Source organism: Brachypodium distachyon, chromosome 1 (assembly GCF_000005505.3).
Source record: "Brachypodium distachyon strain Bd21 chromosome 1, Brachypodium_distachyon_v3.0, whole genome shotgun sequence".
Lineage (NCBI taxonomy): Eukaryota > Viridiplantae > Streptophyta > Magnoliopsida > Poales > Poaceae > Brachypodium > Brachypodium distachyon.
This window is the reverse complement of record NC_016131.3, coordinates 35,074,211-35,096,834: the sequence shown is the minus strand read 5'-3', so window position 1 is coordinate 35,096,834 and position 22,624 is coordinate 35,074,211. Positions and strand designations below refer to the sequence as shown.

Here is a 22,624-nt window from a genome sequence, read left to right as displayed (position 1 = left end):
TATTAAAAAACTATTTTGTGAGAGATTGAAAAATATGAGGGGAAAAGCATTTAAGCAACTCAATGCATGACATAAATATATTTAATTGGGTAGCAAGTCGCATGCATTTAGCTCGGAGGTGTTAAGTGTGAGCGTGACCAGGGGAGGAGCGGAGAGAATTGACTACGATAATAAAAAATCCCAGTCCATGATTTTTCATGTTCATTTCCAAAAAGAGGTAATTTTTGTGACACCTGACTCAAAAAGTAGCCAAATTAGGTATTGTCTAGAAAATGCAGTTGTTTAAAAAGATGTTTGATTCTCAAGAAAGAAAATCATGCGGCATAGAACAAATAGGTATTTTCAATCAAGCATATAAATTTTTGAAGTTAAACGGTAAGAGTTGCGCAATTACAGACCGACAGTATGTAGATATAATTTTTACAAAGTGATAGATCAAAATGCGACTTTCGAGAATCAAATTCCGGTGAGCTGCCAACATACCTCCCTGCTAACCACCCAAACTATGCTGGGTTCTCAATCAAGCATATAAATTGGTGTTTGCATCACAAGAGATGACTCTTCTTGCATGGCTTCTCGGCAATATGGACGAGCAATCAACAGGGTAGATTTCACTAAGCTAATCTCTTACTTCTGTTGATGCAATGACTTTTAAAAATAAGCTAGCTCATTTTTTATTTCAGATTCCTATGTTTTCCATTTCCTATGTTCCAAACGGTGTTTCACGTTCCTCTGCTTTCTACGTGCATTCCAAACAGGGCATGAGTATATGGCCATTTGTCCATACTCTCAGTACATGGTAAGTCATCTTTACTAGAGGTTATCTCCATGCATGTTTCGAAATAAATTCCTACCAAATTGTTTCAGCCAAGTAATTATGAAGATGGATCCACATTTCATAATAATATGTTTCACGATGATGTTGAAACACCAAGTCGTTTTTTCATCAAATCATAGCATCAACAGCACAATTATCAATTCCAACACTGCATCAATTAATATCGTTTTTCACATGTCCACAATTCCAAATGAAGAATAATCCATACTTCTCTTCTTCCACCACTTTTGACCACCACGAAATCCTTAAACGGCAAGAAGTAATTGGTTTCAGCAAACTCCCATGACCATGCAGGCAAAACTCTTCTGCAGGGAGACTGAACCACCTGCAGCTGGGGATTTACTGCAATGAAAAAAAAATCTGAGATTCAAATCATCTAAAACAGGTGATAAAATCTGGAGCTAGGCAGAACAATTACTTGAACCATGCAATATCTTGATTAGGCATCCATAAATATGGATATGTCACTGGAACACTCAATGTAGTGCAATACACATGCCCCATCACCATCAAATCCATAATAGAAAGAAACAGGACTGGAGGATGGCCTTTAGTGTGCAGCTGAGCCACAGCTTAAAATTTTGATTCCCCACAGTATATCTCAAAGTAGCTGAGCCACAGCTTAATTTTTTTTTCGATACATAGGTTTATGTAAAAGACAAACAACTTTTTGTGCAGCTTCCAGAGGCAAATACTGATAGTCGCAATTGGATGACAAGTTAGCACATAATCCAGATCCAGTGTGTCATATAAAAAGCCAGGGATCAGAAGAGAACCATATGGAGCGAAAGACTACCATTTATTGCATTCTTGTGCAAGCACCATCGTTTTAGTAATGTTCCATATGTGCAAGCCTATTATCTTACATGTAGCACAATATTTATAGACTTTTTAGTAATAGTATCCATGATCGAGATAAGTCTTTTAGTTGTCTACAAACGTTATTCTAAGATATTGTAGTAGTTCTTTTTATTCCAGAGGCCGCCGTCACTGATCATATCTCCCACGTCGTCGAGGCCTCCGTCCGTGCCGGCGGCAGGGGTCGGGTGGGTAGAGAGAGACCAGAGGAGAGAGGGAACGCGCGGTCGGAGGGAAGGTCGAGCGGCAGACAGGGGATCGGAACTCGGAAGAGAGATCGACAGAAAAGGGAGCAGGGGAGGCTCAACTGGAACGAGACGGGGATAAGGCCGATGCGCAAAACCGTCGACGTGGGCAAAGCAGCACCAAGCGGTGCAACCATGGACGTGGATGAACCACGCCCGCACAGCGACGACAACCGCGCGAGGCAACCGCGGGAGTGAAACAAAATGCGACAAGGCGATACAGTACCCATCGACGTGGCCATGCCGAGCGTTGCCCCTCTCTTCGCGGCTTACTTGTATATAGATATACCAGTACAGTCTCCGTGCGTTGCCACGGCCTTTTAAACATGTGCACGCGAAAATTCATGTTTATACAAAACATAACAATATAATTGAACATTCAATCAAAATGATCTCGGAACCGATGCTAGCAGCCGCGGTCACGGACATGGCACCCAGTCCACGCCGCCCACCGGCCGTGGCTGGCGTCAGAGCACGCGGTGGCGCAGTGCACGAAGAACCGTGCGGCGGTGTATGGCGCCGATCAGCCCTGCACCCTTTGCTTGTCTCTTGCACGATAATCTAATCCGGCGCCGATGCGTATCGAGAGCGGTCACCACATGGAGGTGTTGTGCGGGTAGATGAGTCGGCGGTGGCGGCCCGGAAAGGCAGCGCTGTGGAAATATGAAAAGGAAGATTCGATGGAGTGTAAAGAGACACGGAAAATCAGAACATGCATGGAAATTGATGCACGCCGGACGACGAGGAAGGAAACCTTCCTGCTTTTATTATTAGGGATTGGGACCTATGATTTTTTTCGTAGACGTACGTAATTTTTCATACTTCCATAGACTTAATATATAAAAATTGAGCCGGACAAAAATGAATGTTGACGATTTTATCTGTATAGAAATAATAACTACTCCATACGCTCCATACTAAGTGTCGTGAATTTTGTGCAAAGTTGTAGTAACTTTATACCAAACTAGAACCGGGCTAGACCTGATGATCATTGTTGTATTATTTTTTTGTACGTGTGCTGATGATTATTGTCTTTTGAATCCCTGACACATACCGATATACTCTCTCTGTTTAGGTTTATAAGGCCCGCACGAGATTTCATGCATAACTTTGGCCAAACATTACTTTGGTAATATGACGTTATTGGGACACAAAAGTTGTATTCGTAAACGCGATCGATAGTATAACGTGTGTATACATACATTTTTTTATGACTGTTGTCAAAGTTCGGCACAAAATTCAATGCAAGCCTTATAAATCCGGATGGAGGAAGTATAATTCAATGATATTGGATTGTGTCCTATACGTATTTATTCGTCACATTTGTAATTTTAAAACCGAAGACATGAAATTTGTATACCTAAGAGCAACTCCAAGCCCCAAATTCCTATATGAAGATCCCTTGTAAAACTTTCTTGCTCTAAATTTGTGTTTTCTCCGGCATACTCTCTATCGCACTCACCATATTTCACTCTTCTAGTATTTTATTCAACCTCTTTTCCAAACTTTTATTTTTCAACTGAATTATTCATAAAATTTAAATTCTTATTATTTAAATCGAATCATTTTATTTTATAGCACTTAAATAAACTATACATAGTATTATAATGATTATAATTTAATTAACAGAGTTTTTTAATCATCAGTGTGTTTTTTACAAAGTATTCTACGCAAGCGTATTATCCACATGAATCAGCAGCAAAAACACATATGTCAAACTACATCTATGTCCCTACTACTGCTTGAATTAATCTCCCCTTGATCTCTACATGAAGAAAGGTCACATGAAGCAATGGCTGTTCCCCTTTTCTCCTTCTCTCTCTCTACCCTTTTTCTCATTTTCTCTCTCTGTTCCTTTCCTTGTACAGGCTACTAATCAACACAGTATATCTAGAAAAGCAGAATTAACCAATCTCAGATACAGTGGCAAGGGGTACTTGTGAAGCCGATTAGGGTACCGGTTTGATAAGCAAAAAAATATCCACGGGCCTGTAAATGGTAAGGGCTCCTTTGATTCAAAGGAAATTCTTAGAATTTTTAGAGGATATGAAACCTTTAAAAAAATCCTTATATTTTGACTAAATACTCAGAGTTACAAATTTTTAAATACATGCTTGCAAAAATATAGATAATAGATTCTGACTAATTGACTTTACTATACTACTTATATTTTCATGACCAGTGAAAAAGAAACAAAAAAATAAAGCTGAAATGTCGTAATATATTGACCGCATAATTGAGTATGCTACATTTGACATGAACAAATAACTACTCCTCCAATCCATAATAAGTGTCGCTGATTTAGTACAACTTATTATGGATTGGAGTGACTCCTCAATTATCACCAATAATAACATATTGGGCCACAAAAACAAAAATTGACTTGATTACCACTAATCGTAACATACTGGCCCTACGTGGGCCTTAAACAATAATGTTTTATGAATTTAATTCAATCTAAGCATTTAGAAAATTCAGTCTTATCATTAAGAATATCGATCTATATCAATGCAAAAATTGTATATTTTGGTTAGAAAAAAAGAACAAAATAATCAAAAATCATTGAACAATTACAAATACAATGCATTGAAATTGCATATAGGTGATAAAAAATTATTTCATTATACAAATGTAGCCGCTAGTTAAAAAAAATAGCCGCGAGAAACACCATGTTTGATACTCACAAATCACATCACATTAGCATTTTCATCCTAGACCCTACTTGTTTTGGTCATGGTCAACTGACTTCATTAATATTATTCTTCTGCACCTGCGCCTGAGCGAAGCCACGTGAAAGCTAAACCATAGTTAATACACCCCCGTCAGGAGGCCACCTCTGACGAGTGGTGTGTCCGGTCGATTCCACTCCACAAGCCATGAAGTCCCAAGAAATGAGCCGAGAGGGAGCTCCGGTAGTGGTGCTCGCACAACCTGCCGCCATGACGCCGGCGCCCAAGACGGAGCCGCCGCCTCCGCAGGCCGACCTCAACTTACCCATCTTCTTCGACAAGAAGAAGGCTTTCGAGCTCCTCCACTGCCATTCCTGCTGCAATCCCCTCAAGCCCCCCATCTTTTTTTAGATAAAAGGCATCGCTAGCCTGTTCCATTTCATCAGAAACGAAACAAACATGTTCAGTTAAAGCTCCCGGTTACAACCAAATTGAAACTGACTTAAAAAACATGCTCTACAGAGCCATCAAACGAAAGCTAAAGAAAGCAAAATACTGCAACATTTTGACAGTCTAAGTTTCTGACGCCAGTAGGGCAGAACACCGGATGCACATCTGCCTGAATTGAAGTTCAACGTGCTGTCAGCTGCAGCTGTGGCTTGTGTTCCCCCACCTTCGTAGTTCCCGGTCCAAGCATAGAGGTGCGGCGTTTCTTGCTCACTGCAGCCGGGGAATGTCCGCTGCCTTGGTCTCCATGAGCAGGAGACATCTGTCCCATATCTGGATATCCCTCTTGGGGCACAATGGCTGCCAACGCTTCAATAAGCGCAGCAGTTTCCTCCACAATACCTGTATATTCATCCAGATGTGACGAGAAAAGAGTAGGTCATTACGAAACTTCCAAATGGTCCACAAGTGCAGATGAAATCATGTTAACCACTCCATGTCTTTTATTACACAGCCAATATGTGGCCACATTTTCATAAGAATCAATCAGTGGTTTTTGTATAATAGTAGACAGTTCAGTCCAAAGAAGTTTAGCTACCACACAATCAAAGAGAAGGTGAGTAACTTATTCAGGCTCATTGCAAAACAAACAAGTTTTATCATTAAGTTCTTGCCGCTTACTCAAATTATCCCTGGTTAGTATCCGATTATTACTTACCAACCAAAGAAACATATGAATTCTGGGAGGAACATATATGTTCCATAAAGAAGGCACAAACACCGGTTGGATTCTCTGAAGTTAACTATAGCATACAAGGATTGAGAGGAATAAATTCCAGAATTATTTAGTTTCCAAACCATCTGGTCTGGCTCAGAAGTGAACTCAAGAGCAGTAACTATTTGAACTAAGGCGTCCCATTGTTCTAAAAGTCTGGGGGCCAAAAGTACGTCGGAAAGATAACTTTATTTCCCCATCGTCCCAGATCTCCGCAAGAGTAGCCATTTGTTCATTACAAATCACATAAAGCTCTCAGAATTGGATGGATAGGCTAGAGCCCCCAAACCATTGGTCTTCCCAAAAGCGAATGGATTTTCCATCACCAACTAGCCAATGGTATCCAAGTTTAGCAGCCTTACAGGCCCACATGACTCCTTTCCAAAACTTGGAACCATTGTGATTATCACAAACAAAGATGTTGGGATTATCCACTTCATACTTAAAGTTGATGATTTTTTTCCATAGTCTATTCGAGTCCAGATTAAATCGACGAATCCAGGAGGCGAGCAGAGTGACATCAAGGTCTCTCAAATTAGGTATACCTAAGCCCCCAAGCTCTTTCTTCATGGCCATAATGTCCCAATTAGCTAAATGATATTTATGGTGGCCTTCATAGTTATCCCAAAGACAATGTGCCATCTGAGAATTAATGGCCTGAATGGCCCAAGCAGGAAATTTAATGAAGGAAAGTAGATAAATAGGAATGCTTGCAAGGCAAGCTCTAATCAGAATAATTCTACCTCCATAAGAGAGGAGGCGCCCTCTCCACCCAGCTACTCTTTTGATGACTTTGTCAATCACAGGTTGAAGATCCTCTTTTCTCAACTTGCTATGGTGTAGTGGAACTCCCAGGTAGATAATAGGGAGATTACTTTGTTTGCATCCAAAAATCTGCGATAAGGAATTAATTTCCTCCTCCTCCAGATTCATAGGTATCTGCGATCAGATTTGTGGTAGTTGATTTTCATGCCATAAATATGTTCATATAAGGTAAGGATCCATTTCAAATTTTGTGCCATGGTGATGTCATTTTTCAAGAAAATTAAAGTGTCATCTGCATATTGCAGACTAATGACACCTCCAAGACAGAACTCAGGGAGAAGGCCTAAGATTTGAGAACTATTTGCTGCTTTATAAAGCATTTTCGTGAAGACATCAGCCACAATTTAAATAAGATTGGGGATAAATGGTCCCCTTGTCTCAAACCTTTCCCAGTAAGGAAGTAGTCACTTTCAATAGCGTTTAGTCTAACTCCCACGGAGCCCCCTTGAACAAGGGCTTTTATTTTATTTCTCCAAATCAGGCTAAAGCCTCTCTGGGAGAGCATCATTTCTAGGAACTCCCAATTAACTCTATCATAAGCTTTCTCATAGTCCAATTTTAGTAAGATCCCCTCCTCTTTCTTTTGATAAATTGTATGTATTATTTCATGGGCTGTCACCACACTGTCGAGAATGTATCTTCCTTTTATGAGTGCAGTTTGGTTTAAGGAAATAAGTCTATCAGCACATGCTCCCATTTTGATAGTGCAGGCTTTTGCAAAAAATTTGAAACTACAGTTTGTTAGAGCAATTGGTTTGAATTTCTTAAGAGAAGTAGCATCAGGTTCTTTAGGGATCAGAGTTAGCATGGCAAAGTTCAATTTAAAGATATCTGCTTTGCCCTCATCAAAATCCTTAAACAGGTTCAATAGGTCTCCTTTAATTGTGTCCCAAAACTTTTGGTAAAACAAAAAGGAGAAACCATCTGGCCCTGGAGCACCCTCAGCATAGGAAGAGAAAATAGCTTCCTTTATCAATTCTTCAGTAAAAGGTTGATCAAGAAAATCATTTTCCTCCTCAGTGACCATGTCTTCAGGTGCCCAAAAGTCACTATCTAGATTAATATCCAGTCTATCTTCCTTTCCAAACAGAGTTTTATAAAACTCTACTGCAAGTTGTAGCATCTCTCCATTATCATGAACCAGACCTTGTGGTCCATCTAAAGATAGAATTCTTTTTTTCCTTCGTCTCTGATTTGCAATTGCATGAAAATATGCAGTGTTTTTATCTCCTTCTAGGATATCTCTCTCTCTCGTGCCCTTTGCCTAGCCTTAATCTCTTCCGTTGTCCAGATTTTCTGAAGTTCAGTTCTAATGGCTATTAGTCTACTGTGTTCCTCTGGAAGTAGAGGTTGGGATTCAGACATTATATCCAGACAGTCAAATTCAGCAATAAGGCTGTTCTTGTATCTTTTCTGGTCAGCTTCAAGATTCATCCCCCAACCTTTAAGAAATTTTCCAAGTCTTCTAATTTTGAATTGCCAAATATCTATGGCAGATGAACAGTGGCAGGGGAGCCGCCAATTATGACTCACTAAATCCATAAAGCCATCAACAGATAGCCACCATTTTTCAAATCTAAAGATTCTATTTTTTGGTGTGGAGAGGCCCCCACAGTCTAACCACAAATAGGTGTGGTCACTGCCAATTCTAGCAAAGGTGGACAACAAAGCACCAAGGAAGTGAGCTTCCCAACATGTGGAAACAAAGATTTTGTCTAGAGCAGCCATGATAGGTTTTTCATGATTGTTGGACCAAGTATATTTTCTATTTGTAGGTTTAATTTCCATAAGAGCTGAAGCATTAGTCCAGTTGTTGAATTTATCAGCCCAATTCTGGCTTATATTGCCTGAATTTTTTTCTTTAGCTTGACGAATTAAGTTGAAATCACCACCCACTAAAATGGGAAGGGTACATGCATTACGGATGTGATTTCATCTAGAAATTGCTGTCTGAGGTTTTCATACGCAGGTCCATAAACTGCAACAAATTTCCAACTAAAGCCATCTACTTTGTTTTTAATATCACAAGACACTTAGAACAAACCACATCCCATCTAATGAGGTCAAACAAATTTAAATCAATACCAAGGAGGATGCCCCCAGCAGTACCATTTCTGGTAAGTACTGCCATGAAAAATCTCCAAAGGAAACTAGAGTTTCCAGGAAAATTGGACTAAAGTGAATTTTTTTTGGTTTCAGACAGGGCGATAATGGCAGGACTATGAACCCTAAGGAGTTCAGAGACTCTTTTAACTTTCTTGGGGTCATTCAGACCCCTAACATTCCAAATGATGTATTGCATTATCAAATTTTCTCCCATTATGTTTAGACATATGACTCTTTCCTTAATTTGTACGACACATGCACAATATCATCCTGCTCAATATCATGATCATGGTCACTAAGGGGGGAGTCATATGTGAAATCATCATATGCTACATTTGTATGTAATTCAAGTTCATCTTCAAAAGTAACATCAATATCAACCGGTAGGAAGATTTCAGGTTGTTCATCAGCTAAAGCTGACAGTCTATCAAATTCTTGTTGTTTCAGATGGTTAATCTGTTTATGAACAGAAGCAGGTGTAGGTCCTAGGCAGATATTAATATCTTTAGCATTTTTCTCTAATTTAGAATTGCAGATATTAGCAAAGGAGTTTTTGAAATGCATACCTTTTTTTGGTGGTTTCTCCAAGTTCTTTTGAGAGATGATCTCCTGAGCTCTGCTCAGTACAGTTTTACCATCTTGGGCAATTCTGCTACTCTTTCTTGTGGCCACCACAGGTCCCCATTTGTTTTTCTTCTTAGTTTTTCATTTTGCTTCTGCAAGAGTTGGAAATTCTTCCTCGGTAGGGAGATCAGTTCCAAGAGGTGTATCTCTAGTACCTTCATTCTCTCCAAAAGTCAGAGCAGTTGTTGCAGAGTTGAGGCCATTCAGATAGTCTGAGATATTTTCCAGTTGCATCACATTCAGGTCCTCTTTTGTAACCACATACTTGTCAGACTTGTTATGTTCTTCAGTAAGACTCAGCTTCATGCTACATTCAGCCTCATGAGTAAAGGGTGACTGGCTGGACAGAGTTGTCATCCATTGGGTTTCTGAGTTGTCAGGTGACACTTCTTCCTCATCAGAATCCACTAAATTGGCACAGACTAAGGTCTGTAAATCTGGTAGTTGAGTGGTTTTTGGTGGAGCAGATTGTGACCCTCCTACAGGGGGTTTTGGGGGTGCTTCCTTTCCTGGTTTTTCCTGGACAGGTCCCCTATTCTTCTCCAAATCTTGGAGCTCATCATCCATAATGTTATCATCGTCATATTCCTCATCACCATCATAATCTCTGTCATCTAGACCCATAATTTTGTCAATATCAATGTTATCCCACGCAACAGTAAACTGTAGCAGGTAGAACTTTTTCTTCAGTACTATCAATCTTTCAGCTGGGATTTTAGAAGGATTTCTGACAGCAAGTTTAACTCTAACAGTTTCATAGAAAGACTTAAAAATTTCACTCCAATCAACATCAGTTAGCAACTCAAAGTGTTTTGATATATGTGCTATCACTCTCCAGGTATACCATTTAGGTGGTATCCCTTTGATTTGTAACCAAATTTCAGTTAGTTCTCCCACATCAGGTGTATCACCATCCCATGCTAGAATCTTCACAGTCACTCTCTGGTTATCCTGTCCTTCTCTCAAGTTGATAGAAGGGAGACCCACTAAGTCTTCAACTCTTTTTGTAGGTGGAAATCTTAGTAAGAAGCTTTTCTCCTCAAGTTGTCTCACTTGCCATGGCCAGGAGCTATCCCAAGTAGCTTCCATACATTCCCCCAGTTCCTTAACAGAGATAGATCCATGAGTAACAGCAATAATGCCACAATTTGACATGTTCAACCATTTTGTAGAAGCTTTTTCATCCACATTGACATGAACAAAACCAAGACCATTGTTAGCACTCCCAATAAACTGAGCCATAGGGATCTCTCTGCCCCAAGCTAGACAGTTGTCCATATGGTGTCCAACATTACCACACATGAAACATAATTTTGGTCTGGCACAATTGTTGACATAGTGACCTGGACCACCACAATTAAAACAGATCAGATCTTTATATCTAGGATCCATAACTTGGACAGGTTCTGCTTCACTAGCTTTCTGCTTGCTAGGTCTAGGATTCTGATGTTGGGCACCATTTCCTTGAGAGATCTGTTTTTGCTGCTATTGTTGGTTACCAACTCTCTTATATCCAGTGTTCAGCACTGGCTCTGCTTGGTTTGTAGTAGTTTGTTTTTGCTTATCCATGGTCATCTGATTGGCTTGTGGAACCTGACCACATAGTGTAGTTTCATCCTTATGAGGAAGATTATCCATCAAGGGATTGCTAGATTGCACCATTGGGCGTTCTGGTTGTGTTGTATCAGTTGAGGGTTCTGTAGCTGCTGCACCACCTACTGTGGGAACATCTGAAAATCTTGTGAAGGCTGTCCCACCAGAGGATTTTGCTGGTATTGGACCATTTGCTGCCCTTGTTGTGGCTGATTCATAGAATGTTGTGTCTGTTCAATCTGTATCTGTTGGGTCTGTGGAACTTGTTGATACAAAGCCTGTGGAGCTCGAGTAGTCTGTGCTGCCATTCCAGTAAACTGTTGCTGCCCCTGCATCTGCGGATGATAGATGGGAATTTGCTGACCAAATTGTTAGTTGTAACCAAACATTTTGTTGCTAAAGGGGCTGTCCAAATTGGAACTGCACAGGCTGCACCATCGGCTGCGACGGCTAAATCTAGTAAGAAGCCTGAGTTGCCTGAGCGATCTGAGGTTGTTGGTATTGAATTAGAGCCTGTTGAACTTGCCCTATCGGCTGTTGATGTTGATCCTGTCCCATCTGTACTTGGTTCTGCTGCTGATTCTGCGGCTTAGTCTGTTGAGGGGCCCGAACGTGTTGATTTGGAATCTGATTCTGCCCCGTTGCCTGAGCCGAGTCCAGGGAGGGCGCCACGCCCTGAGTCTGATTGGGGCGATTATATTGGTAAGGATTGCGAAATCCGCCCTTCCGCTGATTGCCACGACCACCACCACCGCGACCACCTCCCTGTCCCGAACCCTTCCTCCTTCCATCGACAATCGCTTGAGGATGTCGGCAAAAGTTGCCTTCCCGTGAATCCTACTCCAGAAATCTTGAACGAAACTGAAGAAAATAGGTTCTGGAGCAAATCGATCGGTGGAGCTTACCGGGAAACAGTCATCGGCAGTGAAGCTCTTCGCCATGAACAAATCTCGACGAATCCAGACCAGGTTGATGGCGGCGGAGTTGGTAGCTAAAACCCTAATAGGTGAGGAAGACACTGTGGATGCTCCAGAGTAGTCCATAGTATTCCTCAATTGCCTCGTCAGCGCCATGGGCTGGGTCCCCATCGCCAGTCGGAGCCCTCCGCCCTCGCGCGCCCACGTCAAGGTTGTGTCCAGGTGTCGAGCGTCGGGGCGCCCGAGGTTTGAACCGGCTGCGGCGTCGCCGAGGCCATTGCCGGCGCCGCCAGGGTGAGCTGCGGCAACGAGAGGTTTGGCCTGCGACGTGCCAGGGGAGGCCTACCGCCGGGCCTGCATCCACGCGCCCTGCGGCTGTCCGGAAAGCTCCTGCGGCTTCCGGGGCTCCCGCCAGATGCTGCTCAACCACGTCTCCGGCCCGGACCACTCGCGGCCCGTCATCGTCCTCCGCTACGGCCAGCCCCAGGTCCTCACCCTGCCCCTGTCGCGCCACTGGCACGTGCTCGTCGGGGAAGAAGACCGCCCGGCGCCGGCGGACCGCGACCGGAACGTGTTCCTCGTGTCCGTGTCCGCCCGGGAGACCGGCCCCGCGGAGGTGTCGCTGGTCTGTGTCAGGGCGGACGGCGGCACGCACTTCTCCTGCAGGATCTCCGTCGAGCACTCCGTGGATGGGTCGAGGCTGATTTTGGAGTCGCCCAAGGTGAGCAGCAGCTCCCTCACCTCCTCCGGCGATGGCGCGCCGCCGGTCAGGGCCCTGATGGTGCCCCAGGATTACTTGGCCGGCGACAGCGTCCCCCTTGGCATCCACATCGACAAGCTTAGACCTCCTCCCAGTCCGCCTGCTCTGACTCCTATCACTTCTATTTCTTCGATTACTTCTATTGTTACATCTACTACTCCGTCTCCTCTCGCCGCTGCCGCCGCCACGGTCAATCCGTCTCCTTTCGCCGCCGCCGCCGCGGTTGTTCACGGCGGCTGAGAGTTCCAAGAAAAGGAAAATGCAAACCCCAAGAGACTGTAGCTAGTGAAGACAATTAATGTAGTGTTAGCCAGCTAGCTAGCTGTTCGCCATGGCACTTTATCAATCCGAGGAGTAGATATTTTGGTATTTGAAATCAATCATGTGTTGCGGTTTGCAAGTAATTTATCGGTCCGATTCAAGGGTACGTTTAGTTTGTGCCAAATTTGCTTTACTAATTTTTTCCAACCAAAAGATGGTCAAGAATTTATTTTCCATTTTCCAAAGATTTGTGGAAGGATTGTGATGGGGATTGATAAGGTTTCCGTATGCAACCAAAATTTGAGCAACCAACTAAGCAAACAAGAAGAAATCTTCATGGGCTGTCAAAAATTTAGCAGGGCAACTTTGTGCTAAGTTTGTACAAAATCTAAGACACTTTTATGGTTCAGAGAGAGTAGTATTTTGTACAGCAGAGTTAGAAATCTGAAGGTGGTAGACAGTGAAATATATGCACGAAGGAGAAGAGAAGAGGTCTCTTCAATCGATGACAATATCATTATGCTGAAATGATAGTGTCAGTTGTTTTTATCTTTGACATTGTTTTCTCACAATCATATTATTTCCTTAAGCCAGCACATTACCTTGTCTTGCAAAAAGACATTATCCTTGTCTCATTATGAAAGCCTACTCTTCCTTTCTGTGTGCAGAAGCAGTATGCTGCCCTTGTATGGATTCATAGACCTCTGACGGATGATTACCATAAAAAAAATTCGGGTGTTAATGATATGGTACAAGTCATAAGCTTCACCCATCCTCTTCCTATTTATCTTTGGTTGCGGTCCACCTTGAAGAGCCAACATGACCATAGTCCATAGGCTTTGGGCGAATTCTTGCATTTTTTTATTGTGAGAATCTTTTATGCATATGAAAGAGGTTTAGAACTCGTTAGTATTGCTATGCTTGTTGCGTCAACAATATGCCTTAATTATCAAGAAAAATAGATCATACATTAACACATTTCTCAGAAAAATAATGTAAGAAAACCCATTTAATTCTATATCATGTCAAAGTCAATATATGAGACTATGTTACATTGAACTTCGTGTTACATTATCCTATGATGAGACTTACATTCTCGGATGGGAACATGAAACAGGAATGCTCACTGCACACACACATTATGTATGAAAAACCAAATTACTAATCACATCCACACTAAATATCTATATACTCCAACAAATATAGTGTTACTGTCTAAAGTCTAAACCACACTCAGGTGTGATGCTATAGCGGTTTCTCCCTTGGCCTTTGAGTGCTAGTGAAAATTTAGGTTAAGAATTAAGATCAGCGAGTCAATCTACAAAAATCATGCAAGAAAAAAAGTCATATAGTAAGCATAACTACTGCCGTTCTGCAGAAAAATTGGGTTCTGCTGGTTTCTGTAACAGCCTTGCAGGCACTCTTTCCTGCAGACGGGCCTTGCGGGTGGCATTTCTCCTCAAGATCCTCATCATGTTGCGAGCAAAACGTGAAGCGTGTATTGCAGCACCAAAACTGAGGGAAGTGGAGCCATCATTCACAATCGCGAGTTGCAGCCTCTTCTCCTTATCACGTAAAGAATCTTCCATCTTCTTTCTGCAGCGCCTGTGCCAGGCTGCTTGTATAAAACAAGCGGCCCAGGTTCTCCACTGCTGTGAATAGAACCTAAATGTGTGCCGAAGCTGTTTGCTATGGAGTCGTCGGAATTGGGTGGCCACAAACTTCAAATCTTCAGCCATCAATGCAAAAGCTTCAACTTCAGACATCGACTTCACTGTCCTGGTTGAGCTGGGAAGACTGGATGTTGAATTGGGATCAAGAGCCCATGTTAGGAGCTCCTCACCACAGAAATCTCCACCTTTCAGAACATCGGAGTTGAAGAAACCAGTTCTTCCACCATTTGTCGTCACACTCATGAGATCTCCTCTCATGATGAAGAACATTTCATTCACTGGATCTCCTTCACGAACGATGCAGCCGCCTTCTGTGTATAAAACAGGCTTTAAGCGGTCACACAAGGCATTCAAGATCTGATCATCCATGTTTTCAAACATTGGAACCTGAAAATGAAGAAAATGCCAAGGTATGCATTCAGTGTAACCAAGGGACAGAAGATCTTGATACATACATCAAAACACCAATAAAAAAGGTTGCTGCAATAAATTCGAGGATATCCTCAATAGCGTGTATCCAATTAGTCCATGTTACCGGGGAAACAGGATGTTAGGATGCTAGTAAACTTTAGAGGGTCATAATCCATGTTGCTGGGAAGAGGTCATGGGAGAATAAATGGGCTGAACTTCAGATGAGAAGACACTGGATATTGGCACTGTAGGACTGTATCCAATCAGGCCTCCACCTGCAAACACTACAAGCACAATGTAACCAAAGCTTTTCATTGTCCTTGACTACTTTCGGTTGTTACCTTCCTTCTTTTACCAGTTTGATAATACTTCCTAGGAATGATGTTTTAACTTTGAGCCCATCATCTCCAGAGTGAAGGATGACCCATAACTAGTAACCAAAAGTTCAGAATTCGTAACTGAATAAGCAATCTACTTATTAACTTACCTTGTCATCTATTTCTCACTTCCTCGATGAGTATTTTCGAAAACAATTTGTTCAAATGTACTCTTGGGTGGCAGCTAGGTTAAAAAAAAGGCAAGCCCAACAGAACGAATAAGAACTCATCCAAAGCTTAGATGATTTGGTATGAACTAGCTAAATACTCGTGGAGTTGCAATGGATAAACAAATTACACTATTCAACATACTTCAGTTAATAATAGAACAAATTAGACTGCCCAAAGCCCATTATTGCCAAGCTTAGCATGTGCAACACGCTTTCATTTGTTATGCCCACTTATCATAGCAAACATGACCACCATCTCAAACTGTTTGATGGAATGGTTCACATCACAAAGGTGGGTAGATGGACTGCCACCGCCAATTGTCATCTTTATCTTTATAGCAGTAAAGATAGCTCAATTGTTACTTGACCAGCAGCTGGAATTGAGTATTAGAGTACTGCTACAATAATACACTGGCTAGAAAACGGCAAACTCATCAGGAATCAATGTGAACTATTCATGATTTTATTACTTGGTGTAAATAGTTCAGTTGTTTCGCTAGCTGATTGTTCCAAAAGTGGCTTGACCATAGGGTTAACTCTTACTAGTGATAGCCAGCACAGCAGGTTAATGTAGAATAAAAACATGCATGTATTGTAATAATATACCCTCATGAGAAGTGACAAACAAAGATGCCGTTTTATAGCCCTCCTAAGATCCTTGGGGAGGTTCGTGAGGAGATTCTCTTCATCAACCCCGCTTGTCTCTTGCCATCTATATTGTTCATAACGCCTTATTCGTTCCTTGAGGTTCTCAGGAAGTAGTCGATATGACATCCATTGATCTGTGTCACGGCTTTTAACTCTCGTTTCTTCTATTCTCAAAGAGGCTGACTGCAAATATGTCTGTACAACTCAAAAGAGAAAAGAGAAAAGAAAACAGTTAGAGCACTCATATAACTTAGCTGCCGCCTTCAGCAAAAGTCCTTTAGTCATAGTTTTAAGATAGTATATAAGGGAATTTGAAACATTCTTTGAAATTCTTCACTGCATGATTGATATAACCTCATGCGGTATCTATTTTGACTAGTATAGTGCCCGTGCGTTGCTACAGACTAAAAAAATACACATTCAAAGATACTGTTGTACTATTATCAATTATCTTAGATCATATAATCCATATTCTTCTCATGTCAATGATTTGTGCCAAATCAACAAGTAATAAAAAAGAAAACAGATGACACAGTCCAAAAGTGACGGACTGCCACCACCAATTGAGTCTTTTAGAGTAAAGAAAACTTGAACCATTTTTCTACCAATACTATACTAGTGTTAACCTCATGATATGAAAGTGAGCCCAGGTAGCTGGCCATGGCACCAGAGTTCCATGGTTTAACTGTATGAAGATAGTACTCAGCAAGTAGTACAGGAAGATAAGTTCATCCTTCTCAAGATCAGTTGAGTTGTCTCCAATTGATTGCGCAGGTAACAGAATAATAACACCTGTTGTAATATAACAAAATCCTTAAATGGGCCGGGCCGCGATCCAACGTGGCAACGACCAAGTCAACGAATCCCGAAGACCGGTCAAATCGCCAACAAGGCATAGTCATGCCAACTAAGCGCCGGTCAAAGGAGTCAAAGGGTCAAGCCCTCCAAGCCATGGTTAAAGGAGTTAGAGTAAGGGCCAAGAAAGCTCTAGGAGCAAAATTACCACCTTACCCTCACTTTCCCTCTCCCTCAAGGGTAGCCATGGTCCTTTGTCATGGACCCCTAGGCTATAAATACCCCCCCCCCCCATGGGGGCATGTATCATACACTCTCCATTGGAATAAGATCAAAGGGGAGAGGGCTAGAGCAACTCAAGGAGCCCGCTCTCAAGTGCTTGAGTCGAGCCTAGTCTCGACTCGACCTAGGGGACGCGACTTGATAAGCCTAGTTTCAAGGTTCCGGGCCATCTAGTACGACCTCGACTCGAAGTAGAGGGATCGGGTTAGAGTCTCGAGGGTATCCCAACCTCGCTACCTGGGAAGACAAGTTTGGCCCAGGTCCGAGGCGGCCCCTAGAGATCTCTCGCTATAGGCGACTTGGGAAGACGAGTTCGGCCCAAGCGCTTGGCTAACGACCCCCTCGAAGCCTCTCCTAACATAGGACTAAGTCGTGCCCGCATGGTCGACCGAACCTATTCAAAAAATATCGACGTGTCAACTTGTCCAAGTGTACGGCGACCTTCGCTATAAGGCCGGCGTACACCCCCTACATACTATTCTCGCATTTGTGCCATCGTGCATTGGCACCCCGTACTCCTGTTGTTTTCTAGAACAACAACAACACCTTTAAGTTTTAGCATGATTCTGATTTGCAATGCAAGTTCATTGATACACACACAATAACTTCATGAACTATATTTTATCGGTTTTGCTATTTCTTAGGCGACTGAGAAATAACAATTTCTTAGTCGGTGATAACAACCTTTTTATTCAATCATTGAGATTCGTGTAAGATTAATGTAGGTCCAATGGATAAGAAAATCTTGATTGGATGGCTACAATTGTTGACTGAGAAATAACTATTTCTTAGGCGACTGAGAAATAGACACTCCCATATTTTATTATTCCTGTTTCAAGGTATCTACAGATTATTGAACTAAAATCAACAAAATGATACATGGATTACAAGATGCATGGCTATCAGTCCGAAGTAAGATTACCTGCACATTGCCAATTAGAAGTGAAAACAGAACTAAGCCTGATATTGAGACAAAAACTGCAAATAAATTCTCCCATGCATAAGTGCTTGTTTGCAGGTTTTGGCCAAGAGAGCTGCATTAAATATACCAAGACATATATAAAGGGTCATATGTTTTATATGTATATATATTGAAGTTTTGTCTATTGGACGAACCTAAGATTTTGCAGACCCCACCAAACACAGTAGAATAATTTCACAGAGAGATTTGTTGATTGCGAAACATTTTTCAGAGCCGGCACATAAATTCCAAAGATTGGATCTGGAAGATTGTTTGCGGAGAGAAGGCAAACAGTCTGTAAGAAAGCATTTCCACGATCCGTGTCATCGACTATGTTTCCGCAGTATAAATATGTGGAATTACAGCCCCTTTGATTAAGACACTGCTGTCTCCAGCAGGCACCTTTGCGTTGAATGGAAAGCAAGTACCAAACCGCTCCAAGGACCTGCATCAATTAAAGATTACTTGTAAACATTGAAGCTTAGTCGCATTGCTTCTGAAAATTATTCCGATTATGAAAAATACAAAACTACATGAATACAGTCTCTCACTATTAATTGTCTAATCGATATAATAACAAGCTGACAGAACTCGAAAAAAAAAAGATACCTGGGTGGATGCTATGTAAATTTAACAAAAACAAGAAGGGGGGCAATCGTACTGTACAACCAACATAGTTGTGTTAAAAGAAAAATAACATTTTTCACTCACATAGAGAGATGGATCTAGACAAAAATATATTAGAATAACACTATGTTTTCCCTGCAAGATCTTCTAAACTGAAGTACTGGATCCACCTTGCTTTGGTGACTAGTTATTCGAAAAAATATGCAACAAACAAACAAAGCCAGCATTAGGACCTAAAAGACAAATAGTACTGAAATTTTGATGTTCAAACTAAGAGCACTATAAACATATGCACCGTCAATGTCAACAAAGGAAAATGATTGCACCATAACCACACTTTTTCCGAGTCATTTCATTTCTATCCCACCTATAGTGGAAAATCGACTACCTATTATGTGTGCTTTAAGATACTGTATGCACCAAGAGTAATTCCACACAGATAGGAGACCTAGGTTCATGCCATGTGAATTTAAAGACAAAGGGGGAGTAAGTGAACTGTACAGCTGACATATTTTGTAATCCCAGTAATGAAGTATCACAAATTATCGCATCCCAAATTTTGCACACATTTTTCAATCTACATAATCCTTACTATCACTTAGTACTGCCGATCCATGATATTGCTTGGATTTTTACTATAGCGGTTAATTTATTGCAAATGACAACTGACAATCTGACATACATAGCTACATTATTCACAGTTCTGAATTTGTGGATAGTGCACTTACATGACTAGCAAGTATGTAAATTACAAGGTTGAAAGCAGCACCAGCCCATGCTGTTTCTGTAATTATACCAGCAGATCTTGTGATCTGAAGATACAACGGTCTTATTCGAATAAGCCGAGGCACATATTGGCATATAACAATAAGCATCAAGGTGTTTTTGGCTTTCATGACATCTGAGCCTTGAAGAATAGGTAGCACAACCAAAATAATCACCTGGTAACAAAGTTAATCATTACAAAATTACCAAAATAATCACCAAATGGGAAGATCGTCTTGTTCATTCAATGTTCAACTCAAACATTATTCAAATGCGTGAACTGCAATGTAAAAGTACAACTCTTGAAACAGGCACAGAACTATTTTTTACATACTTCTCATGTAAACTACCAAAAGTGCACAAGTAAATAACTGTTTCCATGTAGACCAGCATACAATCTTAAATCTAAAGAAGCATGTGCTTTGATGTGATCAAGTAAATGTGTACTGAGCTTAACCAAGTGTATATAGCATACAAATTACCTGAGGGAGGGGTAGGACAGCAAAGACATCAATCAGAAAATATGTTGTGAAATAACGCTTTGCTATTGCATGCGGATCCTCGACCAAGACACCCCTGCCAAAGCTTGTAGAAGAAGATGTGATAAAGCCCGTACGGAACTGAAATATGATATGGAGTATATAGAAGATATCTGTGAAAGAGCGCAGGACACTTGCTGCGATTTTCAACTTCCTATCCAAATACCAACAAGATTTTTGATCATTGATAACCGGGATATAGAAGAACAATGGGTCCACAGAAACTGCGAAAATGCATGATAACACAAATATCTTGTTCCATCTTTGTAGAAATGGTCCTTGAGGGTGAAGAATTTTTGTTGTGGACTTTCTGTCATCCAGCATTGATCTTGTTAAGGTTTCTGGATGCAGAAAGTCCCGAATGAATGCAAAACAGCCAGCAATTCTTTCTTTAAGTGGTTCAAATACATCGTGTCTTCGTGGTGAGACTATGTTTTCTGAATTAATAGACTGCTCTGATCTCCAGTCCTCAAATCTGCATCATGAAAGCAAAGATAAAATTACTCAGAATAATTGCACCCCAAAAAATTCAACACTGGTTCATTCTTTACATAAAACCAAACGCTATCCAGTTTTAGAGGCAGATGACTTATGTTCGAGCCATCTCGACGACGGGATACCAACACTATCATGTGATGAAAATAGAGGCACCAATGTTCCATGTACCCTGGTTAAAGCTACAGAGCTACTCCGTATGAAACATTCACATGTATGGTACTGCTAACTTATTAGTTACTACTAGCAAAGAGTCAATGACTACAATTTGAAAAATCATTGTTCTCAGGAACTATCTCAAACAACAGGGGACGGAAGAAACGGACCTAACATATTTCTCCTCTCTTCCCAACATCGTCTTCCACCACGCCGACAATTAGCTGCTACGAGCACTGGATCAGTTCTTCAGGTGTTCCCTGATGATTATCAAGCATGAGTAAGAGAAACAAAAATTTAGAGATACCTAACCCAAAATTTAAAGATGATTGTGATTTTGCACCACATCACTGCATCACATAAACCAAATATTAATAGAGTGATATCGATGGAGGGGGTAATTAGATTGATCCTTTGGCAGCCTAATTGCTGGCTGCAACAGACAAAAGCAGCAGAGCAGAGAGAGTAACGTCACAATGCCAAATTAAGCCTCCTGAAATTAGCCATCTACCGCCCCTGGGCCATGGATTCGCTTGAAACTTCCAAACCACGAATCCAAACCCGCAATCCCTACAACCATAGCATCATAATTCATAACCAAACTTCGATGCTCCAACTAGACGAGTATAAAATTAACGACACACAGAAAGGCCACCGCAATACCGCGCGCGCTAAGCAGACTACATCACGATCATACTGCTCTTCACTGAGCAGAGGCCACCAAGCACGCCGCCAAATTTTACACCCGAAGCAAAGCGCGCACGAGACCATACCACGGATTGTTAGAAGAGAGCAGAGCCGCAGCAAGTCGGAGCAGAGGCGGAAGCGGAAGCGGAAGCTTACCTAGGGTTTGAAGAGGATTTTTTCCCTTCTTCTCCAGTGCGTGTTAGGCAGGGTGGACGGAAGAGATAGAAGACGGATGGTGGGATGGAATGAGGGGACGGGGGAAAGCTTGATTGGGGCTTCGCGGTCGTGCGGCAGGGTGGTGGTGGTCGTGGAGGACGAAACAGAAGAAACCGAAGAAGTGGTGGTCGCGGGCGGAGCACTCGCGGTGGACTCCACACAGCGACTTGGAAATGGTCTACGCCGTGGACCAGTAAGTAGGGGTCTAACCCGTTCAGTTTTTGCTTCACAAATACAGTATTCTGGTCGTAAGCTGGGCCCCACGTCCCTTGCTATAGCGGTGTCAAAATCTCACAATGTATAAAGGTCTCGTCTGGGTCTTAAGGTGGAGCCCATCCAACCCAATATCTGTTTTTCTATTTCTCCAACCGCTGGTGTTTTGGGGGCAAGATGTGGTGATGAGTAGTTTGGGGGAATCTGAGGTTGTTTGCATTTTCTGGATAAGGGTTTGGAGAGTCTTGACTAAGAATATTTGTGAAGTTTCTATTTGATGGATCCATTGGATGAACACTGGAATGATTTGTTCTTCACTTTCTCTATTTGTAGGCACGAACTGGATGTGAAGGGAAAGCAAACGGCCGGAAAGTTCAGGAGCAACGGACCATTTTCAAGGACCAACGGCCACATGCCAAATGTCATTGTTTATTATTTGTGTCAGATATCCAGTGTGCAAATAGTGACTTGTGGTCTGGCCATAGCGCAAAGGCCGGATTTTTGGAGAAAGTCATTAAGATCCACACCTACAATGTATAGAGCTGGGCCTTAAGGGTTGGCATGTTCCTTAAGACCCAGTTTTGGCTACATTGGAGTCGCCCTAATGGTACACAGTTGCGGTTGCGGTTGCGTATTAGCTGAAAACGTCTATTCGGTGCAAACTATATAAAAATTCCTATAAAAATGCCAT

At 41.8% G+C, this 22,624-nt stretch overlaps 3 protein-coding genes across 8 annotated transcripts; 1 reads left to right on the top strand and 2 right to left on the bottom strand.

Moving 5' to 3' along the window:
* Positions 1-4,511: 4,511 nt before the first annotated feature.
* LOC106865922 lies at positions 4,512-12,262 on the bottom strand. 3 transcript variants are annotated; one of them, XR_002962448.1, is made up of 3 exons: positions 9,330-12,204; positions 6,576-6,771; positions 5,006-5,459 (listed from the first exon to the last, which is right to left on the bottom strand). XR_002962448.1 is itself a non-coding variant. In XM_014897852.2 (2 exons), the coding sequence occupies exons 1-2, from the start codon at positions 12,066-12,068 to the stop codon at positions 5,328-5,330; spliced, it is 315 nt and encodes a 104-aa protein (XP_014753338.1). In that variant the 5' UTR covers positions 12,069-12,262; the 3' UTR covers positions 4,512-5,327. The 3 variants fall into 3 exon arrangements, 1 of the variants encoding a protein (XP_014753338.1); XM_014897852.2 differs by lacking the exon at positions 6,576-6,771 and having other exon boundaries at positions 4,512-5,459; positions 11,886-12,262; XR_001405624.2 differs by lacking the exon at positions 6,576-6,771.
* Positions 12,202-14,071, top strand: LOC104582168 (the record flags this gene model as incomplete). The annotated part of the gene is made up of 1 exon (XM_010231526.3): positions 12,202-14,071. A coding segment is annotated over one exon (696 nt), but the record flags the coding sequence as incomplete, so codon positions are not given.
* LOC100831518 (cyclic nucleotide-gated ion channel 1) lies at positions 13,910-21,805 on the bottom strand. Of its 4 annotated transcripts, XM_024457827.1 has the most exons (9): positions 21,661-21,803; positions 21,481-21,523; positions 20,988-21,387; positions 20,110-20,641; positions 19,591-19,803; positions 18,391-18,680; positions 18,197-18,308; positions 16,156-16,392; positions 13,910-14,978 (listed from the first exon to the last, which is right to left on the bottom strand). In XM_024457827.1, exons 3-9 carry the CDS (start codon positions 21,014-21,016, stop codon positions 14,280-14,282), a joined length of 2,112 nt encoding a protein of 703 aa, XP_024313595.1. In that variant the 5' UTR covers positions 21,017-21,387; positions 21,481-21,523; positions 21,661-21,803; the 3' UTR covers positions 13,910-14,279. The 4 variants fall into 4 exon arrangements, with proteins under 4 accessions (XP_024313595.1, XP_010227632.1, XP_003563795.1 ...); XM_010229330.3 differs by lacking the exon at positions 21,481-21,523 and having other exon boundaries at positions 21,661-21,805; XM_003563747.4 differs by lacking the exon at positions 21,481-21,523 and having other exon boundaries at positions 20,988-21,077; positions 21,661-21,801.
* Positions 21,806-22,624: the final 819 nt, after the last annotated feature.

Excerpts from the sequence above, each read along its gene's own strand:
- LOC100831518 (XM_010229330.3), bottom strand. The coding sequence starts at position 21,016 with ATGTTGGGAAGAGAGGAGAAATATGTTAG. Across the intron at positions 20,642-20,987 it reads AGAGAGGAGAAATATGTTAG|ATTTGAGGACTGGAGATCAG; the intron begins GTCCGTTTCTTC and ends TTCATGATGCAG. Across the intron at positions 18,681-19,590 it reads TTTACATACTTGCTAGTCAT|GTCCTTGGAGCGGTTTGGTA; the intron begins GTAAGTGCACTA and ends TAATTGATGCAG.
- LOC106865922 (XM_014897852.2), bottom strand. The coding sequence starts at position 12,068 with ATGGGGACCCAGCCCATGGCGCTGACGAGGCAATTGAGGAATACTATG. Across the intron at positions 5,460-11,885 it reads CTGCCGATGACTGTTTCCCG|GTATTGTGGAGGAAACTGCT; the intron begins GTAAGCTCCACC and ends ATGAATATACAG.